Genomic DNA, 23109 nt, shown 5'->3' with positions numbered 1-23109 from the left:
GCCTGGCTATGGGACAGAGGCGGCTTTGGTCGCCTTGGTGGATGACCTATGCAGAGAACTGGACAGGGGGAGTGTGTCTCTGCTGGTTCTACTGGACCTCTCAGCGGCTTTCGATACCATCGATCATGGTATCCTTCTGGGCCGCCTTGCCAAGATGGGACTTGGGGGCACTGTGTTACAGTGGCTCCAATCCTTCCTGGAGGACCGAACCCAGAAGGTGGTACTGGGGGACTCCTGCTCAACCCCTTGGCCATTGACCTATGGGGTCCCTCAGGGTTCCGTTTTGTCCCCCATGTTATTCAACATCTACATGAAACCGCTGGGAGAGGTTGTTCGGGGTTTTGGGGTTCGGTGCCATCAGTATGCCGATGACACTCAACTCTATTTCTCTTTTCCACCTGAAGCCAAGGAAGCCGTACAGGTCCTAAACCAGTGTCTGGCATCAGTGATGGACTGGATGAGGGCAAACAAGTTGAGATTAAATCCTGACAAAACAGAGGTGCTCCTGGTCAGTCGGAGGGCAGATCAGGAAATAGGGATTCAACCAGTGCTGGATGGGGTCGCACTCCCCCTGAAGTCTCAGGGTCGCAGTTTGGGTGTACTCCTGGACTCAGCTTTGAATTTGGAGGCCCAGATTGCTGCTGTATCCAGGAGCGCATTTGCCCAATTAAAACTGGTGTGCCAGCTGCGCCCATTCCTGGAGCTACCTGATCTGACTAGGGTGATGCATGCCTTGGTTACATCCCGCTTAGACTACTGTAACGCACTCTACGTGGGGCTGCCTTTGAAGACTGTTCAGAAACTTAAATTGGTACGAAGAGCTGCAGCCAGAGTGCTAACCGGGGCTGGTTACAGGGACCATACAACTCCCCTGTTACAACAGCTCCACTGGCTGCCAATTTGTTTCCGGTCACAATTCAAAGTGCTGGTTTTGACCTACAAAGCCCTATACGGCTCAGGTCCAGACTATTTGACAGATCATATCTCCCTATGTGAACCTGTCCGGGATTTGAGATCTTCAGGTGAGGCCCTTCTTGTGTTCCCCACACCTTCGCAAGCACATATGACGCGGACACGAGATAGGGCCTTTTCGGTAGCCGCCCCTAGGCTGTGGAACTCCCTTCCGAGTGAGGTGCGATCAGCTCCCTCCTTGCCATCTTTCCGGCGACAAGTAAAGACTGTTTTATTTCAACGGGCATTTGGGATAGAGAACGATCAGGATTAAGTGTCATAGGTTTGGTGATTACATTATATGATTTTGTTATTTTAAATTGTCCGCTGTTTTTAACCTATATTTTATGGTTTTAATTTTTCTCATAGTTTAATTCTTTTTTAATAATATACTCTGTATGTTTTAATGGTGTTGTTTTTAGTTGTAAGCCGCTCTGAGTCCTATTGGAAAAAGGGTGGGGTAGAAATAAAGTTTATTATTATTATTATTATTTTTCTGGTGATCAGTAAAGGCCACCTGACACTCTCTGCCTAAAGATGGAGACAGACAGACGTTGCTTACTGGGGTTGCAACTGATGTACAGTCTGCTGCTCAGGATTGGGCTCAGAGGTTATTTTCTCTCAGGAGGAGCCAGTGGCTGGCCTTTGCATCAGTCATGAAGGAACTTTTCCCATCTCAGAGCAGGCTTGTGCACCGCACTCAACTCTCCAAAGCTTAATTCCAAAGGAGCATACATAGGATCTGCTTGAAAAGGGACACATCCCTGCCCCCTTCTCCAGGACTCACAACCTCGGGATTCATGCACTCCTTTCCTAGCTTTTTCTTGCAGGCACAGCCCATTGACGTGTGCCCAGGTTTCGGCCTGTATGAGTCCTGTGGTGTTCCTCAGGGTTCCATTTTGTCCCTCATGTTACTTAACATCTATATGAAGCCACTGGGAACTGTCATCAGGAGATTTGGAGTGAGGTATCACCAATGTGTGGATGACACCCAGCTCTATCTACCATCTAAATAGGGTGGTTGAAATGTGAAAACAGTGCTTGGAGGTGGTGATGGGCTGGATGTGGGCCAGTAAATTAAAATGGATCCTGAACAGACAGAAGTATTATGTGTCCCAAGTTCTTGAGGCCGGGAGGTGGGGAAATGGTTTATCCTGGCTAGGGTTGCACTCCCCTAGAAGGATCAGGTCTTATCACTGGAAGCTCAGGTGGCCTTGGTGGCTAGGAGTGCCTGTTTTCAGCTACAGCTGGTTCGTCAGCTATGGGCTCTTTTGGACACATGACTTGGCCATAGTATTCCATGCTCTGGTAACTTCCAGAATGGATTGTTGCCATGTGCTCTATGTGGGCCTTCCCGTGAAGACATCTTGGAAACATCAACTGGCCCAAAATGCAGTAGCGAGATTATTGGCTGGGGTTCAATTTAGATCCTATATAGATGATTTTAAAACAGCCATATTGGTTGCTAGTTCTTTTATGGACCTAATTCAAGGCACTCATGCTTAGGCCCTGAATATCTGGAAGACTGCCTCCTTTCCTACATATTATCTCAGGTGTTGAGAATAGCAGAGGGGGCCCTCTTGATAGTCCTACCACCCTCAGAGGTTCGGGGGGGAATGACCCAGGAGAGGACATTCTCTGTGGAAATCCCCAAGTTGTGGAATTCCTTCCCAACAGAGGTGCATCTGGCACCTTAAACAGGTTGTGTTGTATGCTGAAGAGCAAGCTTGGGTGAAGTTCTGTTTGTTGCTTTCAAAAAACACTCACACAAGGACCCTCTCTAGTTGTGAATGTAATTTGTTTTAATTTCAAAACATATATATATGCATATTGAGACCCTCTCTAGTTGTGAAATATACCTAAAGATCCTCTGTAGTTGTGAATGTAATCTGTTTAAAACGTTTTAATATTGTATTTTACTGTTGTGACCCACCCTGGGACCTACTGCTGAAGGGTGGCCAATAATAATAATGAATAAATAAATAATGAATCCCGCCAACTTGTTTGAATGTGTTTCTGGTGTCCATTGGAGTCCATCTGCCGACTGAACCAGGCAGTAGCAGATTAAGCAAGTTAAAATAATGTTAAAGCTTTATTATAAGACAACTGCAACACACTAAAGAATACATGTATGAAGATTGGGTTTTTTGAATAATAGTTTCTTAGCTAGCCAGCAAGGGTGGAAACTTGTCACTTGGCCTCCAGTGTCCTAGTCAAGTGAGTCTGAGCCCAGGTCCACCCTCAGGTTTGGTTCTTCCTCTTCCAGCCTAGGCCCATTAAGACAATGGCCTTTTATCCACTCCGGCCACCTCCATTCAAATTTGGGAGTATCTTTTCTGATTTTGTTGTTATGTGCCTTCAAGTCAACTACAACTTATGGCAACCCTATGAATCGGCGACCTCCAACAGCATCTGTTGTGAACTACCCTGTTCAGCTCTTTCAAGTTCAGGTGTGTGGCTTCCTTTATGGAATCAATCCATCTCTTCTTTGGCCTTCCTCTTTTTCTACTCCCTGTTTTTCCCAGCATTATTGTCTTTTCTAGTGAATCATGTCTTCTCATGATGTGTCCAAAGTATGATAACCAGTTTCATCATTTTAGCTTCTAATGATAGTTCTGGTTTAATTTGTTCTAACACCAAATTATTTGTCTTTTTCTCATAAGAACATAAGAAGAGCCTGCTGGATCAGGCCAGTGGCCCATCTAGTCCAGCATCCTGTTCTCACAGTGGCCAACCAGGTGCCTGGGGGAAGCCCGCAAGCAGGACCCGAGTGCAAGAACACTCTCCCCTCCTGAGGCTTCCGGCAACTGGTTTTCAGAAGCATGCTGCCTCTGACTAGGGTGGCAGAGCACAGCCATCACAGCTAGTAGCCATTGATAGCCCTGTCCTCCATGAATTTGTCTAATCTTCTTTTAAAGCCATCCAAGCTGGTGGCCATTACTGCATCTTGTGGGAGCAAATTCCATAGTTTAACTATGCGCTGAGTAAAGAAGTACTTCCTTTTGGCTGTCCTGAATCTTCCAACATTCAGCTTCTTTGAATGTCCACGAGTTCTAATATTATGAGAGAGGGAGAAGAACTTTTCTCTATCCACTTTCTCAGTGCCATGCATAATTTTATACACTTCTATCATGTCTCCTCTGACCCGCCTTTTCTCTAAACTAAAAAGCCCCAAATGCTGCCACCTTTCCTCGTAAGGGAGTTGCTCCATCCCCTTGATCATTCTGGTTGCCCTCTTCTGAACCTTTTCCAACTCTATAATATTCTTTTTGAGATGAGGCAACCAGAACTGTACACAGTATTCCAAATGCGGCCGCACCATAGATTTATACAACGGCATTATGATATTGGCTGTTTTATTTTCAATACCTTTCCTAATTATCGCTAGCATGGAATTTGCCTTTTTCACAGCTGCCGCACACTGGGTCGACATTTTCATTGTGCTGTCCACTACAACCCCGAGGTCTCTCTCCTGGTCGGTCACCGCCAGTTCAGACCCCATAAGCGTATATGTGAAATTCAGATTTTTTGCTCCAATATGCATAATTTTACACTTGTTTATATTGAATTGCATTTGCCATTTTTCTGCCCATTCACTCAGTTTGGAGAGGTCTTTTTGGAGCTCTTCGCAATCCCTTTTTGTTTTAACAACCCTGAACAATTTAGTGTCATCAGCAAACTTGGCCACTTCACTGCTCACTCCTAATTCTAGGTCATTAATGAACAAGTTGAAAAGTACAGGTCCCAATACCGATCCTTGAGGGACTCCACTTTCTACAGCCCTCCATTGGGAGAACTGTCCGTTTATTCCTACTCTCTGCTTTCTGCTTCTTAACCAATTCCTTATCCACAAGAGGACCTCTCCTCTTATTCCATGACTGCTAAGCTTCCTCAGAAGTCTTTGGTGAGGTACCTTGTCAAACGCTTTTTGAAAGTCTAAGTACACTATGTCCACCAGATCACCTCTATCTATATGCTTGTTGACACTCTCAAAGAATTCTAATAGGTTACTGAGACAGGACTTTCCCTTGCAGAAGCCATGCTGGCTCTGCTTTAGCAAGGCTTGTTCTTCTATGTGCTTAGTTAATCTAGCTTTAATAATACTTTCTACCAGTTTTCCAGGGACAGAAGTTAAGCTAACTGGCCTGTAATTTCCGGGATCCCCTCTGGATCCCTTTTGGAAGATTGGCGTTACATTTGCCACTTTCCAGTCCTCAGGCACGGAGGAGGACCCAAGGGACAAGTTACATATTTTAGTTAGCAGATCAGCAATTTCACATTTGAGTTCTTTGAGAACTCTTGGGTGGATGCCATCCGGGCCTGGTGATTTGTCAGTTTTTATATTGTCCATTAAGCTTAGAACTTCCTCTCTCGTTACCACTATTTGTCTCAGTTCCTCAGAATCCCTTCCTGCAAATGTTAGTTCAGGTTCAGGGATCTGCCCTATATCTTCCACTGTGAAGACAGATGCAAAGAATTCATTTAGCTTCTCTGCAATCTCCTTATCGTTCTTTAGTACACCTTTGACTCCCTTATCATCCAAGGGTCCAATTGTCTCCCTAGATGGTCTCCTGCTTTGAATGTATTTATAGAATTTTTTGTTGTTGGTTTTTATGTTCTTAGCAATGTGCTCCTCAAATTCTTTTTTAGCATCCCTTATTGTCTTCTTGCATTTCTTTTGCCAGAGTTTGTGTTCTTTTTTATTTTCTTCATTTGGACAAGACTTCCATTTTTTGAAGGAAGACTTTTTGCCTCTAAGAGCTTCCTTGACTTTGCTCGTTAACCATGCTGGCATCTTCTTGGCCCTGGCGGTACCTTTTCTGATCTGCGGTATGCACTCCAGTTGAGCTTCTAATATAGTGTTTTTAAACAACTTCCAAGCATTTTCGAGTGATGTGACCCTCTGGACTTTGTTTTTCAGCTTTCTTTTTACCAATCCCCTCATTTTTGTGAAGTTTCCTCTTTTGAAGTCAAATGTGACCGTGTTGGATTTTCTTGGCAATTGGCCAGTTACATGTATGTTTAATTTAATAGCACTGTGGTCACTGCTCCCATGTTCCCATGAAACCATGTTCCTTTGTTGCTAAGGTAAAGGTGTCCCCGCACTTATAGTGCGAGTCGTTTCTGACTTAGGGTGATGTCTTGCAATGTTTACTAGGCAGACCATATATATGGGGTGGGATTGCCAGTTTCTTCCCCAGCCTTTCTTTATCCCCCAGCATATGCCAGGTACTCATTTTACCGACCACAGATGGATGGAAGGCTGAGTGGACCTTGACCCCTTTTACCAGAGATTCGACTTCCTCCTTCCGTTGGAATCAAACTCCGGCCATGAGCAGAGCTTCGGCTGCGTTACCGCTACTTACCACTCTGCGCCAAGGAGGTTCTTTTTTTGCTACATCTTTGTTGCTACATATGCAATAAATCTTGACCAAATATCAGAAAATTTGTTGGTCAATTTTCATTTCTGCTTCAGTGTAATTTGTGGGTCAGTTTTTCCATTAGGACTAGATGCCATGTTTGTCTTGTCCATTTCTTCATTAAGTCAGTGTTCAAACTCCTCGTTTTTAGTAGGCATCTTTTTTTTAAAAGTCTCCTGTCATGTCTTCCTCCTAAGAGTTTTAGAATGTGAACTGTATGAAAAGAAACAGCACAGAATGGTGAGAAAAGAGAGTCAGTTACAGAGAGACTTGTGGGGGAGACCAGAGAGAATGAGAGAGGGAACAGCAGAGTGAAGAAATAGAAGACAAGAGATCTGAGGAAGAAAATAAAGAGAAGAAATTTAGTAAGGAGACCAGTGTCAGATTGAAAATAAGCAACAGCTGACTAACATTACGTATTTATCCGCTCAACAGACTCACTGTTGCGAAGTATTCAAGGGGCATGTGTATTGGAATGGGTTATACTAGATGTTCATTTCGTACATTTCTTTTAGAATTGATCATTAACAAGTGATGTTAATAGTTCTTAAGTTAGAAAAATATTGCTACATTTATTTGGACTCCAGCACGATTTCCAGTCTCTCATAATGACAGAACTCAGGCTTTACATGCTGGTGATAGAGTTTGGTATATTTGTATAACCCTGAAGTTCCTCAGTGCCTGATAAATGGATTGCTGGATCCCATACACATCCAAACATGCTGTTGTGTCTCCATGCTTTCTCTATATCCTGTCTTGAGCTCAAGACCAGACTGTGACGTCCTTCCCTGGTTCTCCCTGTCACGTTCCCACCTGCTTGTGCCTACTGCCTTTCACTAGGCACCACCAGTCAGGACCGTCCTTTATATGGTTTCTCACTCCGCTCTAGCACAGATCTCACTAGATCCCACTGCTAGGGAGCACCACCAGTCACGTCCTGTAACCAATACTCCCAGAGACTTTGCCTGAGTCTCTCTCTAGCTGGTTACTTTTGTGACTGAGTGCTTATGCTGTTCCCAACCCCCTTGTATCTTTATATAAAAAGCATACAACTCTGGGTTGCTCTGGATACTTGACTTGTTACAATTTCTCCCTTCACCGATGCCACCATTAGATACTGTTTCTGTTCAGCCTTGGTAATTACCTTGCCCTCCCTTCTGGTCTGTATATTCCCCAGCCAAGGATCAGGCCTTTGGTAAACCAAAGAAGTATTTATTTACTAATAACAGGAAATAACAAGATTACTTTAGGAATGTTTCACAAGCGTATGGTTTCATATTTGGTCACTCTTTGTTTCTGTTCATATATATCCTCTTTAAATATCACCCAAATCCAATCCAAACTTCCCTCAGAACTCTGCCAACCAACTCAACCACCTCTCTCTAACCGACTCACTGACTCTCTCCCTCTCATCACTCACAAACCTCCATTTATACCTTCAGCCAGCCAGCCACTCAGCCAATCATCCAGCATACTTCAGCTTCTCACCCATGTACTCCCCCTTTCTCTCTCAGTCAATTACCATACATCACCTAATAGACCCGCACTTACCATATTTACAGATGCTAACTTACAGGAACATCACACAGACCACTGATCCACTGCACTAGGAAGGCACTTACATTATACTTCTCTGCCAACTCTAGGACCATTTTGAATCTAAGACCCCCCTCCCCACCTGCAATTCTCCTGATCCTCCAGGTGCAACTTAAGCTTCCAAGGTTCAGCCTAGCCATTACTGTCCGATGCTACATGGCCAAAAGAAAAGCATTGGATAAATGCAGTCTATCTCAGGGTAGAAAATACAATTCCAGATTCTTTTCACTCCTAAAATGTGTCCTCTGTTCCATACTGTCTACTCCACTTGACTTAGAGCTGCTCTTTACATTTTCCACTAGTCTATTAATTTAGGCCATTGTGGTCTGGGGCTCACAGACTATGTTGCCATCCTGGCTGACAGATGGATGCATCCCATATATCGACAGATTTATATAGCAGGTGGAATAAACATTATGATAAGCAGGTTGTATAAAGATATTCCTGAGAAGTTACTGAAATTCATTATGGGACCAAAGCAGATGTATTTCAGCAAAAGTAGGTTCAGTAGAAAATCCTTTTAAAATAATAGCAAAACAGTGCATAACTACTGAGAATTTAGAAAAAAGTTACCCACGGAAGAAAGCTGAATGTTGGAGATGCAAATTCTGTAGAGCAGGTATGCTGCATGTTTGGTATAATTATCTGGTTTTACAAAACTTTACTATATAGTTGTTAAGAAAGATTAAGATGATAGCAGATATAGAAGTTCTGTTAGACCAAGGATAGGGAAATCCTTATGGCCCAGAGTTGATCTGTAGGGGTGAGGGGTCTAGTGTGCTAGCACATTCCGCACATGAAACACACTGGCAAAGCAGCACTCTGCAAGATTAAACCACCACTTACCAGTTGAGGAGCGGTGGGCTCAATCATACTGGCTGCAGGGATCTCCTTTGCCAGAGCATTCCCTGCAGAATGGCTTTTACACTCCATAATTTACCTGGCTTCTCTGCTGTGAGGGTTCTTTGATTAAAAGAAAGGCTTCAGCAGTTCACACTGAAGTTCTTTTCACACTACATACATCTATATGATGTTATGCCTGCACAGGTTCTTTGATGTTCCCTAAGCCTTCTTTTCTCACTAAAGCTGTTTCCACATTCCATGCATTTATATGGTTTCTCCCCAGTGTGCGTTCTTTGATGTAAAGTAAGCTGGATTTTCTGATTGAAGCTCTTTCCACACACCATGCATTTATATGGTTTCTCCCCAGTGTGTGTTCTTTGATGTGAAACAAGCCCTATGTGCCAACCGAAGCTCTTTTCACACTCCATGCATTTATATGGTTTCTCCCCAGTGTGTGTTCTTCGATGTGAAAGAAGCCCCGAGCGCTGACTGAAGCTCTTTCCACACTCCATGCATTTATATGGCTTCTCCCCAGTGTGTGTTCTTCGATGTAAAACAAGCCCTGAGCGCCATCTGAAGGTCTTTCCACACTCCATGCATTTATATGGTTTCTCCCCAGTGTGTGTTCTTTCATGCAAACTAAGGCCCACTTTCTGCCTGAAGCTCTTTCCACACACCATGCACTTATATGGCTTCTCCCCAGTGTGTGTTCTTTCATGCACAGTAAGGTTGTCCTTCCGACTGATGCTCTTTCCACACCACCTGCATTTATATGGTTTCTCCTCAGTGTAGGTGGCCTGATGTTTTATAGGCAGTTCCTTGTCACTGAAGTTCTTTTCATGTTCCATGCATGCTTGTGGCTTCTCTCCTGTATGGGTTTTACAATGTGTGTCAGAGGACTCCTTCCTCCATTTCTGTGATTGGTTTCGCTCATGCCATTTTGCACTCCTTTGATTCCCAAACAATTCATCTCCTGCTTCATGTTTGGTTCTTTCTGATGACCCCACAGATAGCTTCCAATAATTCTCACTGTCCTGTTCATCACCTCCTTGGGGGAAAAGAAAAAGGAAATTATATTAACTGGTCAAGGCAGAAACCATGAATTTCTCTAGTGATCAAGCCCAGTTAGCCGCTTCCCTAAATGCAGTTCTCAATGTTCGCTTTTGATTTTTTGTACCTGTTTTTAAATAGTAGGTTAGTTGTTGAATACCCTGCTGTCTCTGACAGTAACATGAAGTGTCCACCTGATTTGCTAGGCATGGGGGAGGTGTTTAGAGATACATGTCTAGTATCAATTTCCACAAGAGCACTACTCTGTGGCCTTGACTTATCTGAGGTGAGTCAAAAGACTAGATGTCAGATATGAAGGCAGTGGTGGCCCAAGACTGGTTTGTACTGCTGTTCTGTAGTAAGAAGGAAATTCCTCGCCAGATTATATGATGCAGTAAAAGATATTTTACCTGCAATCCACTCTTCTCACAGCTTTCTCCTACCTTCCCGCTCTCACTGATGTTCCCCCCTCCTTTTCGCCTGGTCTGTCTGCTCAGGATTGGGATTGGATGGCTTTTCCCCAACTTCTAGTGCTGATGAGAGTTGCTCAATTTCAGGTACAAAAAAGTTTGTATTTTGAGATGGCTCATTTTGAGATTCTATAAGCAGTCAACCATGCAGTGCAGAGCATAAGAGCTCAATCCTATCTGCCTGAAAACGGGTTGCTCATGATTTCAACCATAAAGTGTGCTGCCACCGGCCCTTCCTTTTCCCTCTCACCTTGAGAAAAGGGCAATTCTCCAAGCAACAAGTGATGAAGATAAGTCAGGCGGATAAGGGAACATCTAGCCTACGCCTCTTCCTCTCCAGAAAGCAGAGCAGCTTGCTGTCCTCAGATTCTCCCTAGGCACTATCACGTAGCATGGATTTAATGAGCCTAGGCACAATCCCTTGTGAGCAATCACCAATAAATATCAAACCCCAACAGCCCAATTTAAGAGAGTTTTAAATAAGATTTGAGGAGGAATGTTGAAGGACAAAGCAATGTTGGCAACATTCCCTTTTAAGGGCTTTTTCCCCAAGTGGGCTCTGACTGACAGGAGGCTTTGAGCCCCAAGCATAGGGACTACACCCAGCCCAAAGAACGCTAGAGGATGAAGGGATCAAAGTGTTGGTTGCAAGAAGAGTGAGGCTATCAAAGTGTTATCTTCTGCTGGAGGGGCCAGAATTCTCTACTAGACAGCAATCTTCATCCTGTGTATTCAGGCCTGGCTGAGAAGATATGTGACCTCTCTAATTATACATGGTGCAGAGCCAGAAAAACTAGGTGATCTCAAACGGACAGGCTAACATACAGCAGAACCGCACCACTGGTGATTGGTGCTTCAGATTAGTCAAATGAATGGTCCAATAAACTGATGTCCTAGAACTGAATAGCTCAGTCTGCCAGACTCCTAGTGGAAGCACACTGCTGGCGATGCAGGAGGAAGAAAAGAGCGCGACCTCGATTATTGGGAATCTTGGTTTGAGATATCTGCCTCAATGCCTTACAATTCCCTATTACTTTCCCTCATGATATTGGGGTGGGAAATGTTCGTGCCTGATCTTGATGGGACCACCCTGGTCAAAATTCATCCCAGATACAGAAAAGGTTCACAATCCAGTTTGAATTATAGGGATGGGATAGACCAACTCAACATCCACCTCCCATTTGCGTTCTGATGAAGAAAGGCAATTCTGGAGACTGTAGGATAATTCTCAAGTGAACATGCCTGGGAGGGTGAAGTCACATCAGGTAAGTACATTAGGAGAATTCGTTGAGCTGTCGGCTGCTGGAATTGATCAGGAAATCCCTGAGATAAGAAGGCATGCCGATCGGCTGAAGATGGAGACAGGACTTCCAGCAAGCTGTACTGGAAAAAAGCGAAGCGTTTTTTTTTTCTTCTAAAAAAAACGTCCTTAACCAGCGAGCCTACTTCTGTCTAAATCTTATCATTTGGCTTAAATTACTACAATAAAAGGGATTTGTTTACGAATCAGCAACTGAGAAATCTGGGTGAGTCATACTTTTTCTCTTTTAAATATAATTAAGGAAGAAAGAAAATGTAAACAACTTATATATATTTTTTTACGACAAAAAGCTGGCCTGAATTTGGAGTTTTAAAGTTTAAAAACGGATGAGAGGTAATTATTATTTGATGGAAATATATTTTGGACTATTTTTCTCCTTGGACTATTTCTTTTTGGACGAATCTGCTGTTCGTATATGTTACTAATCGCTTGGTGTTGTGAACTAGAATTGTTTTGCATTCCTGGACATAGATAAGAACTGTGCTGTGCTGGCCGGACTATAATAACAGGCCTGGAATATTAACTCTTTTGTTGGTGGAGGAAAAAAAAAAGAAATAGACTGCCTCTAGGTTTTGGAACAGTGGTTAATATCAGAAATTAAAGGCTTCTTTCGAGAATGACAACTAAAAAAGCAACTAAGGCCCAGGAGCGAAGAGGTTCAATTGACCCACAGGAAGGGGCTATACCCCCAGATATGTTTCAAAAAATAATGGAAGGGATTAATGATATAAAACAGGAAATGAAAACTGAATTGATAGATATAAAAGACTATATTAAAACACAAGTGGATGAGATTAAAGGGACAATTGGGCAAATAAAGGAGGATGCAAAAAATACTAAAGAAAAGGTACAAATCTTGGAGAATAGAACAGATATATTAAATCTGGAATTAGAAAAAAACTTGGACTATATGGCTGTGACTGAATTGAGAAATAAAGAACATTGTTTGAGATTCCGTGCAATCCCTGAGGAAACAGGTGAAGACATCAGAGATAAAATTGTTAATGCTTTAGTAAAATTTTTGGATCTGAATGAAGATCGGATGAAATTTGAAATAGACAAAGTTTATAGAATTAATTCCAGATATGCAACAATGAAAAAAATTCCAAGAGATGTGCTTGTTCACTTTATAAAGAAGACGACCAGAGATATGGTATTACAACAACACTTTAAAAATACTTTTAAAATTGATGGTAAGGAAATACTGGTGATGAAAGAAATTCCTATTAGACTTTTACGTAAGAGAAAAGAATATGCTTTCTTTACAGAAAAACTTAAGCAATGCAAAATTCAATTTAGATGGGATGTTCCAGAAGGAGTGATTTTTACATTCAGACAACAGAAATATAGATTGAATACTGTTCAAAAAGCAAGGGACTTCTTGAGAAAAGCTTCAAAAGACATGGAAGAAGATAAACTCAAAGATATGGATATAATTCCTGGGAAACAAAGTCAACAAGAACATGCAGAGGAGGGGAAGGAAGATGATGGATTAAAAGGAGCATCAGGTACATTTTAAAATACACGCTTAAAGATGGATTACAAATATCTAACTTGGAATATAAATGGAGCCAACACGGCGCAGAAGAGAAAGTGTTTCATTATTTGAAAAAACTAAAATTGGATATAATTTGTTTACAAGAAACTCATATTAAGAAGAAAGATTCCAAATATTTGATTTGTAAAAATTTGGGTGAAGAATTTATTTCGGCTGGACCAAAAAAAAAAAATGGAGTTGTTCTTTACATTAACCCACAATTGCTTCCTAAATTGGTATTACTGGATGATAGTGGTAGATTTGTGGGGGTTGAAATTACTTTACAGGGTACAAACATTTTGATAGTGGGTATTTATGCCCCCAATGAAGATAAAACAAGGTTTTACACAGGACTTATGGAAAAATTGTCAGAGTTTTCATATGATCATTGGTGCGTCATGGGTGATTGGAATGGGGTAATCTCACCAAAAATTGATAGACTTTCTGAAAAAAATATTAAAGAGACACAGGGTAAATTACCGAAGATTTGCTTTGAACTGATGGAACATTTAGAATTGGTGGATACCTGGAGATATATAAATGATAACGCAAAGGAATTTACTTATTTTTCAGAAAGACATAAAACATTCTCGAGGATTGATATGATTTGGATGTCTAAAATTCTAGCGAAGGATATTTTTAAAATGGATATATTACCAAAAACTTTTTCGGACCACAATCCTGTGATATTAACTTTAAAAAAAAAAAATCTTGGATTTAGATGGAGACTAAATGAATCTTTATTACAGAATGACAAAGTAGTACAAGAATGTAAGAAGAAATTAAAAGAGTTTTTTGAACATAATTTACATAAAGGAACAAATGAAAATATCGTTTGGGATACAAGTAAGGCATTTATGAGGGGATATTTTATTAAATGTAACTCTGAATTAAAAAAAAAGAAACAACAGAAAATGCAATTAATTTTGGAAGAAATAAAACAAAAAGAGGAAGAATTGAAAAAGAATCCAACTAAAGTTTCTATTGTAAATCAAATTAAAATGTTACAGAAGCAAGTATCAATGCTGACAGTTAGAGAAATTGAAAGGAAACTAAATTTTGCTAAACAAAGGACTTTTGAATTTGCAAATAAACCAGGGAAATGGTTAGCATATAAATTAAGAAAAGAACGTCAAAAAAATATTATTTTAAAGATACAAGAAGGAGATGAGACGCTGACAGATAATGTAAAAATCGAAAAGATTTTTCATCAATATTATTCAACATTGTACAAGTGTCAGGAAATTCCATCTGAAAAAATAGAAGAGTATATATCTAAACAGAATTTGCCTAAAATTACAGACTTTCAGAGACAAGCTATTAATGGCCCTATTACATCAAGAGAGATATCTGAAGCTATAAACAAAATTAAATTAGGAAAGGCGCCAGGACCAGATGGGTTATCTGCAATGTATTATAAATGTTTGGAGGAAGAACTCTTGCTACCTTTACAGTCTACAATGAATTCTATTCTGCAAAAGGGAAAGATACCGGATAGTTGGAAAAATGCTAACATAACATTAATACCTAAAGAGGAGCAAGATTTAACTAAAACAAAGAATTATCGGCCAATATCTCTATTGAATAATGACTATAAAATTTTTACAATGATCTTGGCAGAAAGATTGAAAATAATATTGCAACAATTTATTCAGGAAGATCAATCAGGGTTTTTACCTAAAAGACAATTACGTGACAACGTCAGGAATGTCTTGAATGTGTTGGAATATTTAGAACAACGAAATAATAAACAAGCAGCTTTGATTTTTTTAGATGCTGAAAAAGCATTTGATAATTTGAATTGGAAATTTATGTTTCAGGTTTTGGAGCAAATGGATTTTGGAGACAATTTTATAAAATGGATTAGATCGATTTATACATCTCAGAAGGCTCAGATAATTGTTAACGGAGATTTAACGGATTCATGTGAAATACAAAAGGGTACAAGACAGGGATGTCCATTATCTCCCCTTTTATTTATTCTGGTCTTAGAAGTGCTGCTTAGAGATATAAGGCAAGATAAAAGGATTTCGGGATTAAAGATAAAAAAAGAAGAATATAAATTGAGAGCATTTGCTGATGATTTGATAATTGTACTAGAAAACCCTTTGGAAGGAATTAATGTATTGATGGACAAATTAAAAGAATTTGGACCGTTAGCAGGATTTAAGATCAACAATCAAAAAACAAAGATGTTGGTGAAAAATTTAACTTTAAGGGAACAGAAAGAGTTAATGGACAAGACAGATTTTACAATAGAGAAAAAGTTGAAATATTTAGGTATCATTACGACAAATAAAAATTCAAAGTTGTTTCATAATAATTATGAAAAATTATGGACAGAGATTAAGAAAGATTTGCTAAGATGGGATAAACTACAATTGTCATTAATGGGTAGAATATCTGTGATAAAAATGAATGTATTACCGAGAATGATGTTTTTGTTTCAAACAATACCTGTAATATCCTCTGATTTACCTTTTAAACAATGGCAAAAAGATATCTCTAAATTTGTATGGCAAGGAAAAAAACCAAGAGTTAAATTTAAACTACTACAAGATGCCAAAGAAAGAGGAGGACTGGGATTACCAAATCTGAGACTTTATTTTGCTGCCTGCTGTCTAGTATGGATAAAGGAATGGATCTTATTGAGGAATAAAAGACTATTGGATTTGGAGGGCCATAATTTGAAGTGGGGATGGCATGGATATCTATGGTATGACAAAGTAAAAGTAAATGTAGACTTTAACAATCATTTTATAAGACGTCCTCTTTTGAAAATATGGAATAGATATAAACCAAGGTTTTATTCGAAAATACCATTATGTGTCTCAAGTCAAGAAGCGTTTTACAGAAGAGAAATGGCTGGAAAAGAGAAATGGTTAACTTATCAAGAACTATTAGAAAATGTACATGGAGAATATATAATGAAAGAGAGAGAACAACTGACAAAGGAAGGATATAGTTTTCAATGGTTTGCCTATTTACAATGTTGGCAAAGAAAGAGTGCCTGAATGTATTTTTCCACAGCAGAGTTACAAGGCCAAGAAGCACAGAGTCCGTGCAGATCTCAAGGACAAGTATCCAAGGCAACCAGCTGGCCTTATCTATAAGACTTAGCAGATCTGGCCAGTCGGTGTGGGGGTCGAGGAGTTTGTATAGAGAGAGCTTGTGATATATTGTCAGTAAAGTAACTCTTAAAACTTATTGCTTGTCCGGCTCATTGCTTCAACTGGCATCTAGCCTGTCACTATACTGTTCTGCATCCGGGGCATCTGCTTGCGCCAGATACAACATCCAACAAGTGGTAGCAGAGGATGGTTACCTGGTGCTGATGGTTACCTGGTGCTGAGGATTGCAGAAAAGCGGCAGAGAAAAGCCAGAACTGCAGACCAGCGAGAAAAGCAGCAGAGAGACGGAGAAACCGAAAGCTGAGCTGAAAGCTGTGAGAGAGCCGTGGGAAAAAAAAACTAACTGAAGGACAGAGGTGAGAAGCTCTAATTACAAAGGCGGTGAACTGTGAAAAGTGAAAGTATGTCTGTTACGTTATCGGCCGGGATTCCCTTGGAAAGGCTGACGGAAAAATTATGGCACTTGGAAACAGAGAATGCAGGCTTTTCTAGTGAAAGAAGACCTGTGGAAAGCTATCGCAGAAGACCCACCCGCCGGGGTGCCTATTCCAGCAGATTGGAGAAGGCTGGATGAGAGGGCAAAGGCGTTAATTGTTCTTGCTATTGATGATTCTCAATTACTACACGTGCGTGACGCAGTAACAGCAAAGGAAACCTGGGAAACTTTGAAAAATATTCATGTGAAAAAGACTGCTAGTTCTAAAATATATCTTGCCAGAAAATTGTATCAGATGCGCTTATCTGGAGATACAACCATGTCAGAGCATTTGTTGGAAATAAACAGACTGTTTACTGAGTTATCAGAACGTGAAATTGAACATTCTCAAATGCAAAAAGTGTATATCACATTAGCTTCACTAGATTCCAGTTATGATGCTCTGGTGAGTTCTATGGAAGCAATGAATGACGCAAACCTAACCATGGATTATATTGAAGGAAAACTATTACAAGAATTTCAAAGAAGGCAAGAAATGGCAAAGCAGGAAAGGACTGAGTCTAAACACAACTTGGGAAAGCTGAACAACAAAGCAGCGGAGGAGAGACTGTATGGACAAAAGGCGTGTTATTTTTGTGGTTCCAGGCAACATCTTCAAAGGAATTGTGAAGCAAGAAGAAGAGAAAGAGGAAGAAAGCCATGTGTACAGGTGATCTATGCTAGTAAGAATAAGCAATGTATTAACAATGAGCACGGAAATAACTGTAAAGATTTATGGGCAATTGACAGTGGGGCAACAAATAGTATAATCAAAGATAAATCTATGTTTCATACATTTTGTGACGTAGAGGATCATGTAATAATGGCTGATGGATCTAAGAAACAGATCAAAAGTAGGGGTACAGTGAAATTAGCAGGTTTCAATACCATTATGACTGATGTGCTGTTTGTTCCTGATATTGAATGCAACATTATGGCTGTGTCGAAACTCAATGAAATGGGGTTCAATGTAATGTTCAAAAGGGGTTCAGTGCATGTAATGAGAGGAGAAAAAATATTCATGAAAGGAATAGTGAGGAACTCATTGTTCTTCTTACACGTGAAACAAACAAATCATGTACTCATGTGTGCTAATGAGAAACCCCATAATAATTGTGTTCATTTATGGCACAGAAAACTAGGCCATATAGGATATGAAAATGTGGTGAAAACAACAGAGAACAGTAATGATGTGACATTGAGAAACTGTGAAAAATATGTAGACTGCCACGTGTGTAAACAAACTAGGGCAGTTGTGGCTGCAAAGAACAAAGAAGCCATGCCCAGTACAAATGCACCTTATCAATTAATACACGTGGACTTAGTGGGGCCATTTCAACCTACTCAGGGGGGTGCAAGATATTTCCTGACAATAGTTGATGATTTTTCAAAATTCTGCACTGTTTATTTACTAAAAGCTAAAAGTGAAGCTGCAGAGAAACTGAAAAGATTTATTACAAAAATTGAAGTGCAGTTTGGTGTTAAAATACAGAGAATAAGATCAGATCAAGGAGGAGAGTTCTTAGGACACTCTTTTACTGAATACTTGGATAAAAGAGGAATAAAACAGGAGTTAACAGCCCCTTATAGTCCTCATCAGAACGGGTTAGCTGAACGCTGGAACAGGTTGCTTCAGGACTGAATAAGATCAATGCTGTGTGACTCCTCTTTAACACAAGGTTTCTGGGGAGAGTGTGTTCTGTATTCAGCTTACATTCAAAACAGAATATTCCATAAGGCCACTGGAATGTCTCCTTATCAGAAATTGTATGACAGAAAACCCAGATTAAAACATTTGATTAGGTTTGGAGCAGAATGCTGGGTACATGTTCCCAAAAATAAAAGGACAGGGAAGCTGCAAAGGAGAGCAGACAAAGGGTACATGCTGGGTTTTGAAAACACGTATTACAGAATTTGAATGCCAAAACAAAGGTCTGTGGTGTTAAGCAGAAGCGTGCAAGCAATAGAGCAGGATTGGGAAGAGAAAACATATGTGGAGTTGGGAAACACTGAAGTTAGTAATGAACAAGAACAGGCAGATACAGTACCAATAAAACAAGAAGAAACAGGCAGCAGTAGTGAATCAAGTTCTAGCTCTGAGAGAGAAACTGAGGAATCGCCTGACACAGACACAGACACTAGGGCAGAAATACAACCACGCAGATCAGAGAGAACAACCAAAGGTATTCCACCTGTTAGATTTAAAATAAATTCCATTAAGCATATAGACTTCAGTAACTGGAAAAAGTGGGATGATGGGAATCATGAAAAATAATTGCTGAAATAAATGTAATAAAAATGATGCTGAGATTGCAATGGAGTAACTGTATTACAAATGATGCTGATGTAAACTGAAGAAAAGAAATGTATCATGTGGAGAAATGTAATTTAAGTGACTGCAAGAAATGTAACTGTAATTGTGATAACAAAAGTTAGAAGAAACATGAAAGATGTAATGTAAATGATAAAGGTTTATGCTATGGAAAAATAGGTGGAGGGTGTTGGCAAAGAAAGAGTGCCTGAATGTATTTTTCCACAGCAGAGTTACAAGGCCAAGAAGCACAGAGTCCGTGCAGATCTCAAGGACAAGTATCCAAGGCAACCAGCTGGCCTTATCTATAAGACTTAGCAGATCTGGCCAGTCGGTGTGGGGGTCGAGGAGTTTGTATAGAGAGAGCTTGTGATATATTGTCAGTAAAGTAACTCTTAAAACTTATTGCTTGTCCGGCTCATTGCTTCAACTGGCATCTAGCCTGTCACTATACTGTTCTGCATCCGGGGCATCTGCTTGCGCCAGATACAACATCCAACATACAATTGTTAGAAAGATATAAAATGGACAAGAAAATGTATGGGTTTGAAATAAGTAAATCTGATTTTGAAATAGGATTGTGTACAAATGATGAAAATATAATTGCAAAAATGTATAAACTCTTACTGAAAATGGATATGGAGGAAGAACAAGTAAAAGAGTGTATGGTAAAGTGGGCAAAAAATTTTGGTTATAACATACAAATGGATCAATGGGAAAATATGTGGAAAAAAGGCTTGAGATTTACATTATGCTATAATCTTAAAGAAAATTTCTATAAAATGATGTACCGTTGGTACATGACTCCAGAAAAGTTGTCAAAAATGTATAGTAATGTTTCTAATGTTTGTTGGAAATGTAAACAACAAGAAGGATCATTTTATCATATGTGGTGGCTGTGTAAAAAGGCAAAATCATTTTGGGCACAGATAGGTAGGAAGATGCAAAAAATTCTAAAGATAAATATTCAGTCAAAACCAGAATTTTTTTTATTGGGTTTTATGGATAAACAAATAGAAAAGAAATATGGAAGAATAATATTATATATGATTACGGCAGCAAGATTATTATATGCACAAAAGTGGAAAATGGAATCAACACCAACAACGGAAGAATGGCTATTGAAATTAATGGACTTAGTAGAAATGGATAAATTGACATGTCTACTTAGAGAAAAATCGACAGATACATTTCTTAAGGAATGGAAGCCTCTCTTAGACTTTTTGTTGAAAGATCAAAATAAAATGATGATATTGGGATTTGACGATTAACTAAGACAGCCTATGGAGAAAAGTGATCCTGTATGTATACATTAAGGGACAGGTTTGATGTATATTATATACTTATAGCTGATCTGCGACAAATCGGAAGTCAACTATTTTATTTTTATTTTTTTTGTTGTATTGTTATGTTTTTTGACTTTGTTTTGTTTGTCTTTTGAAAAATTTGAATAAAAATTATTTTTTTAAAAAAAGGAGAATTCAGAGCCTGATGGTCAGTCTGTCTATTGCGAGATTAAAAACTGAAAAAATTCACACATACCCCTCTCACTTAAGTACGTACCTGCCAATCTCTCCCCTTCCTCAGTGACCTGGATGAATGGATCTTCTCCTTTTTCTAGCCAGGAAATGACGTCAGGTTTGGGGAGATCTTTCAAAGAAACAGAGACGCTTGTTACTTCTGACTACAAAATATTCTATGTCCAATCATTGCTGTGGCCCCCTCCCAAAAGTCAAGACCAGGCAAAGGAAAATTCTTGTATCTCCTGCCAATGACCAGGACAGGGGCATGCTACAATCTCTCAGTCTAACCTACCTCACAGAGTTGTTGTGAGGATAAAATGAAGAGGGAGAAGAACCATGGTCACCACCTTGAGCTCCTTGGACAAAAGGTGGGATATAAATGTAAAAATATATAAATAAAGTTTCACAATACTTGTGTAAGTAAAAGTTGAAGTGAAGTTCCATGTTTGTCCCCTCCAATCGATTTATTCACAGTTCCAAAAAAACAACAAATACAGACCAACATAAATTAAATGTGCATAAAAACCAATACAAAAACCCCAACCCCCAATTTTGTTGCGCCCTTCTGCTGTTGCTACCACTATCCCCTGCTCCACTGCCAGTGGCACATCAGGTCTCTATGGCATGAGAAACTTCACCTCGTTGATAAGGTAGCTGTGGCAGTGGCAGTGTCCGTGTGGTGAAGCTTCCCACGCCATGGTGGCTGTCTCTGAGAGGACGGGGTCCGACATGTTTCTCGCAGTGGTGGCTGCAGAATAGGGTTGCCAGGTCTCTGTTTTTCAGCCTGAGACTCTGGTTTCTGGGGGTCCCCTCCGGCTAACTCACCTTAATCTCCAGACTTTCAGCTTTCATTTTTAAAAAAATTACGTTTCTAGGTGGTCTGGTTCCAGAGATACACACCAAAACGTCACCCCATACACACACACAACTTCTTGGTTGCTGTAAGTTCTACTCTAATCCCTGCCCTTTCAGGTTATTAGCCAATAAGAAATCAGGGTTGTGATTGACAAGGAATGATAGTGGCCATGCTGGCTGGGGCTGATGGGAGTTGTAGTTTAAAGAAATAACTTTTCCAAGCTCTGGGGTTTACCGTTGCCTTCCTCGGAGGCTGAGAGGAAGTGACTGGCCCAAGGCTCAGAAACGTGGTTTTTCCTGCTTATCTGAACATCTCACAGATTGAATAAGTAAGCTTTCAGTCTTTTTCTCTCCTGTGTGTAGGAGTCAGACAGATTTAAATTTTGAAGAGGTCAGTGTTTTGCAAACTCTTCTCTCAGGCATTTAAACAACATTTGAATAACGTGTGTTTTTAACTTGCTTATCTGTTTTTATGGGTTTTAATGGTTTAAATTTGTATACTTGTTTTTAATGTTTTTAATTGTTGTAAACCGCCCAGAGAGCTTTGGCTATGGGGAGGTAAATAAATGCAATAAATCATCATCATCATCATCTAGTACTTGATTTTCCAGAGTAAACATACCCAGAGTAAATCCCAATGAATTCAATAGGACTTCTTTTTGAGTAGACATGGTTAGGATTGTGCTGCATTCCTCTTCTCCCAGGCATTTTAGCATGTGTTTTTAAATTGTTTTTTTTGTGTTTTTAAATTTGTGTATTTGTATATTTGTTTTTAATGTTTTTAATTGTTGTAAACCGCCCAGAGAGCTTTGGCTATGGGGAGGTATACAAATGTAATAAATAATAATAATAATAATAGATGGGATTTTTGTGTGAACATAGGAATGAATTGTGTTTGTGTTGTATATCTTTCTCTGCCCCTCCAATCCTATTTTTAAAGCAATTAGGCAGGGCTTACTTAGGTATCACTGTTTTTATTATGTTGGAAACTAATACTCATTTTTTTTTAATGTTCTGAAATAATCAACTGGTTTTGACAATAAACGATTATATGGGGTGTGTGTATTTTTACATCTCCAAAGTGTGTGTGTATATGGGAATATTTCCAACAACCCTGTGAGGTAGGGTTGCAGTCTGGAAACCAAGGCAGCTCACAATAAGAAATAAATCCCTTTAAAATCCAATAACCATAAAAACAAGTATAAACAGTTGCAAAACAGCGTAAAGTGGCATGATTCTGAATTTTGGGTTGCGTGAATGAAGTTGCTTATCACTTGAGGTTGCAGTTTTGTCTCTGTTTAAGTAAGCCCCACTGAATGCACTGGGACTTGCTTCTGAATAAATAAACGTAGGATTGCACTATAAATATCTGTACAGTTTGTGTAAATAATAAATATATTTGATAGTCATGCTTATACAAATATTTCTTCATTTATCATATTTTTGGTTTTTGGTTAGGAATCCTGACTGGTTGTGAGATGCTTAGTTTTTTGCCTTACTCATAGGAATCTTGTGTGGTTGGTATGGTATTGCATTTAAGAAATCATCACAGTCTTTTGTTCTTCTTCTTCTATTTGCATTTCATTTACCTTTATCCTCACTCCCTTTCATCCATACAAGCAACAA

General features: G+C 39.7%; 1 protein-coding gene across 1 annotated transcript in view; it reads right to left on the bottom strand.

Annotated features, from left to right (window-relative positions):
- Positions 1 to 7552: 7552 nt before the first annotated feature.
- Positions 7553 to 23109, bottom strand: part of LOC133378864 (zinc finger protein 25-like) — a 45191-nt gene continuing 29634 nt past the window's right edge. The window contains exons 9-10 of the mRNA XM_061613478.1: positions 20669 to 20755; positions 7553 to 9858 (exon numbers count right to left, since the gene is read on the bottom strand). Coding sequence (XP_061469462.1) covers positions 8981 to 9858; positions 20669 to 20755 — 965 coding nt within the window. The 3' untranslated portion in view covers positions 7553 to 8980. The remainder of the gene's footprint in view (positions 9859 to 20668; positions 20756 to 23109) is intronic.

The sequence above is a fragment of the Rhineura floridana genome, chromosome 3 (assembly GCF_030035675.1).
Source record: "Rhineura floridana isolate rRhiFlo1 chromosome 3, rRhiFlo1.hap2, whole genome shotgun sequence".
In the NCBI taxonomy this organism is placed as follows: domain Eukaryota; kingdom Metazoa; phylum Chordata; class Lepidosauria; order Squamata; family Rhineuridae; genus Rhineura; species Rhineura floridana.
Note: the sequence above shows the minus strand (reverse complement) of the source record. Positions and strands in the feature narration are given on the sequence as shown.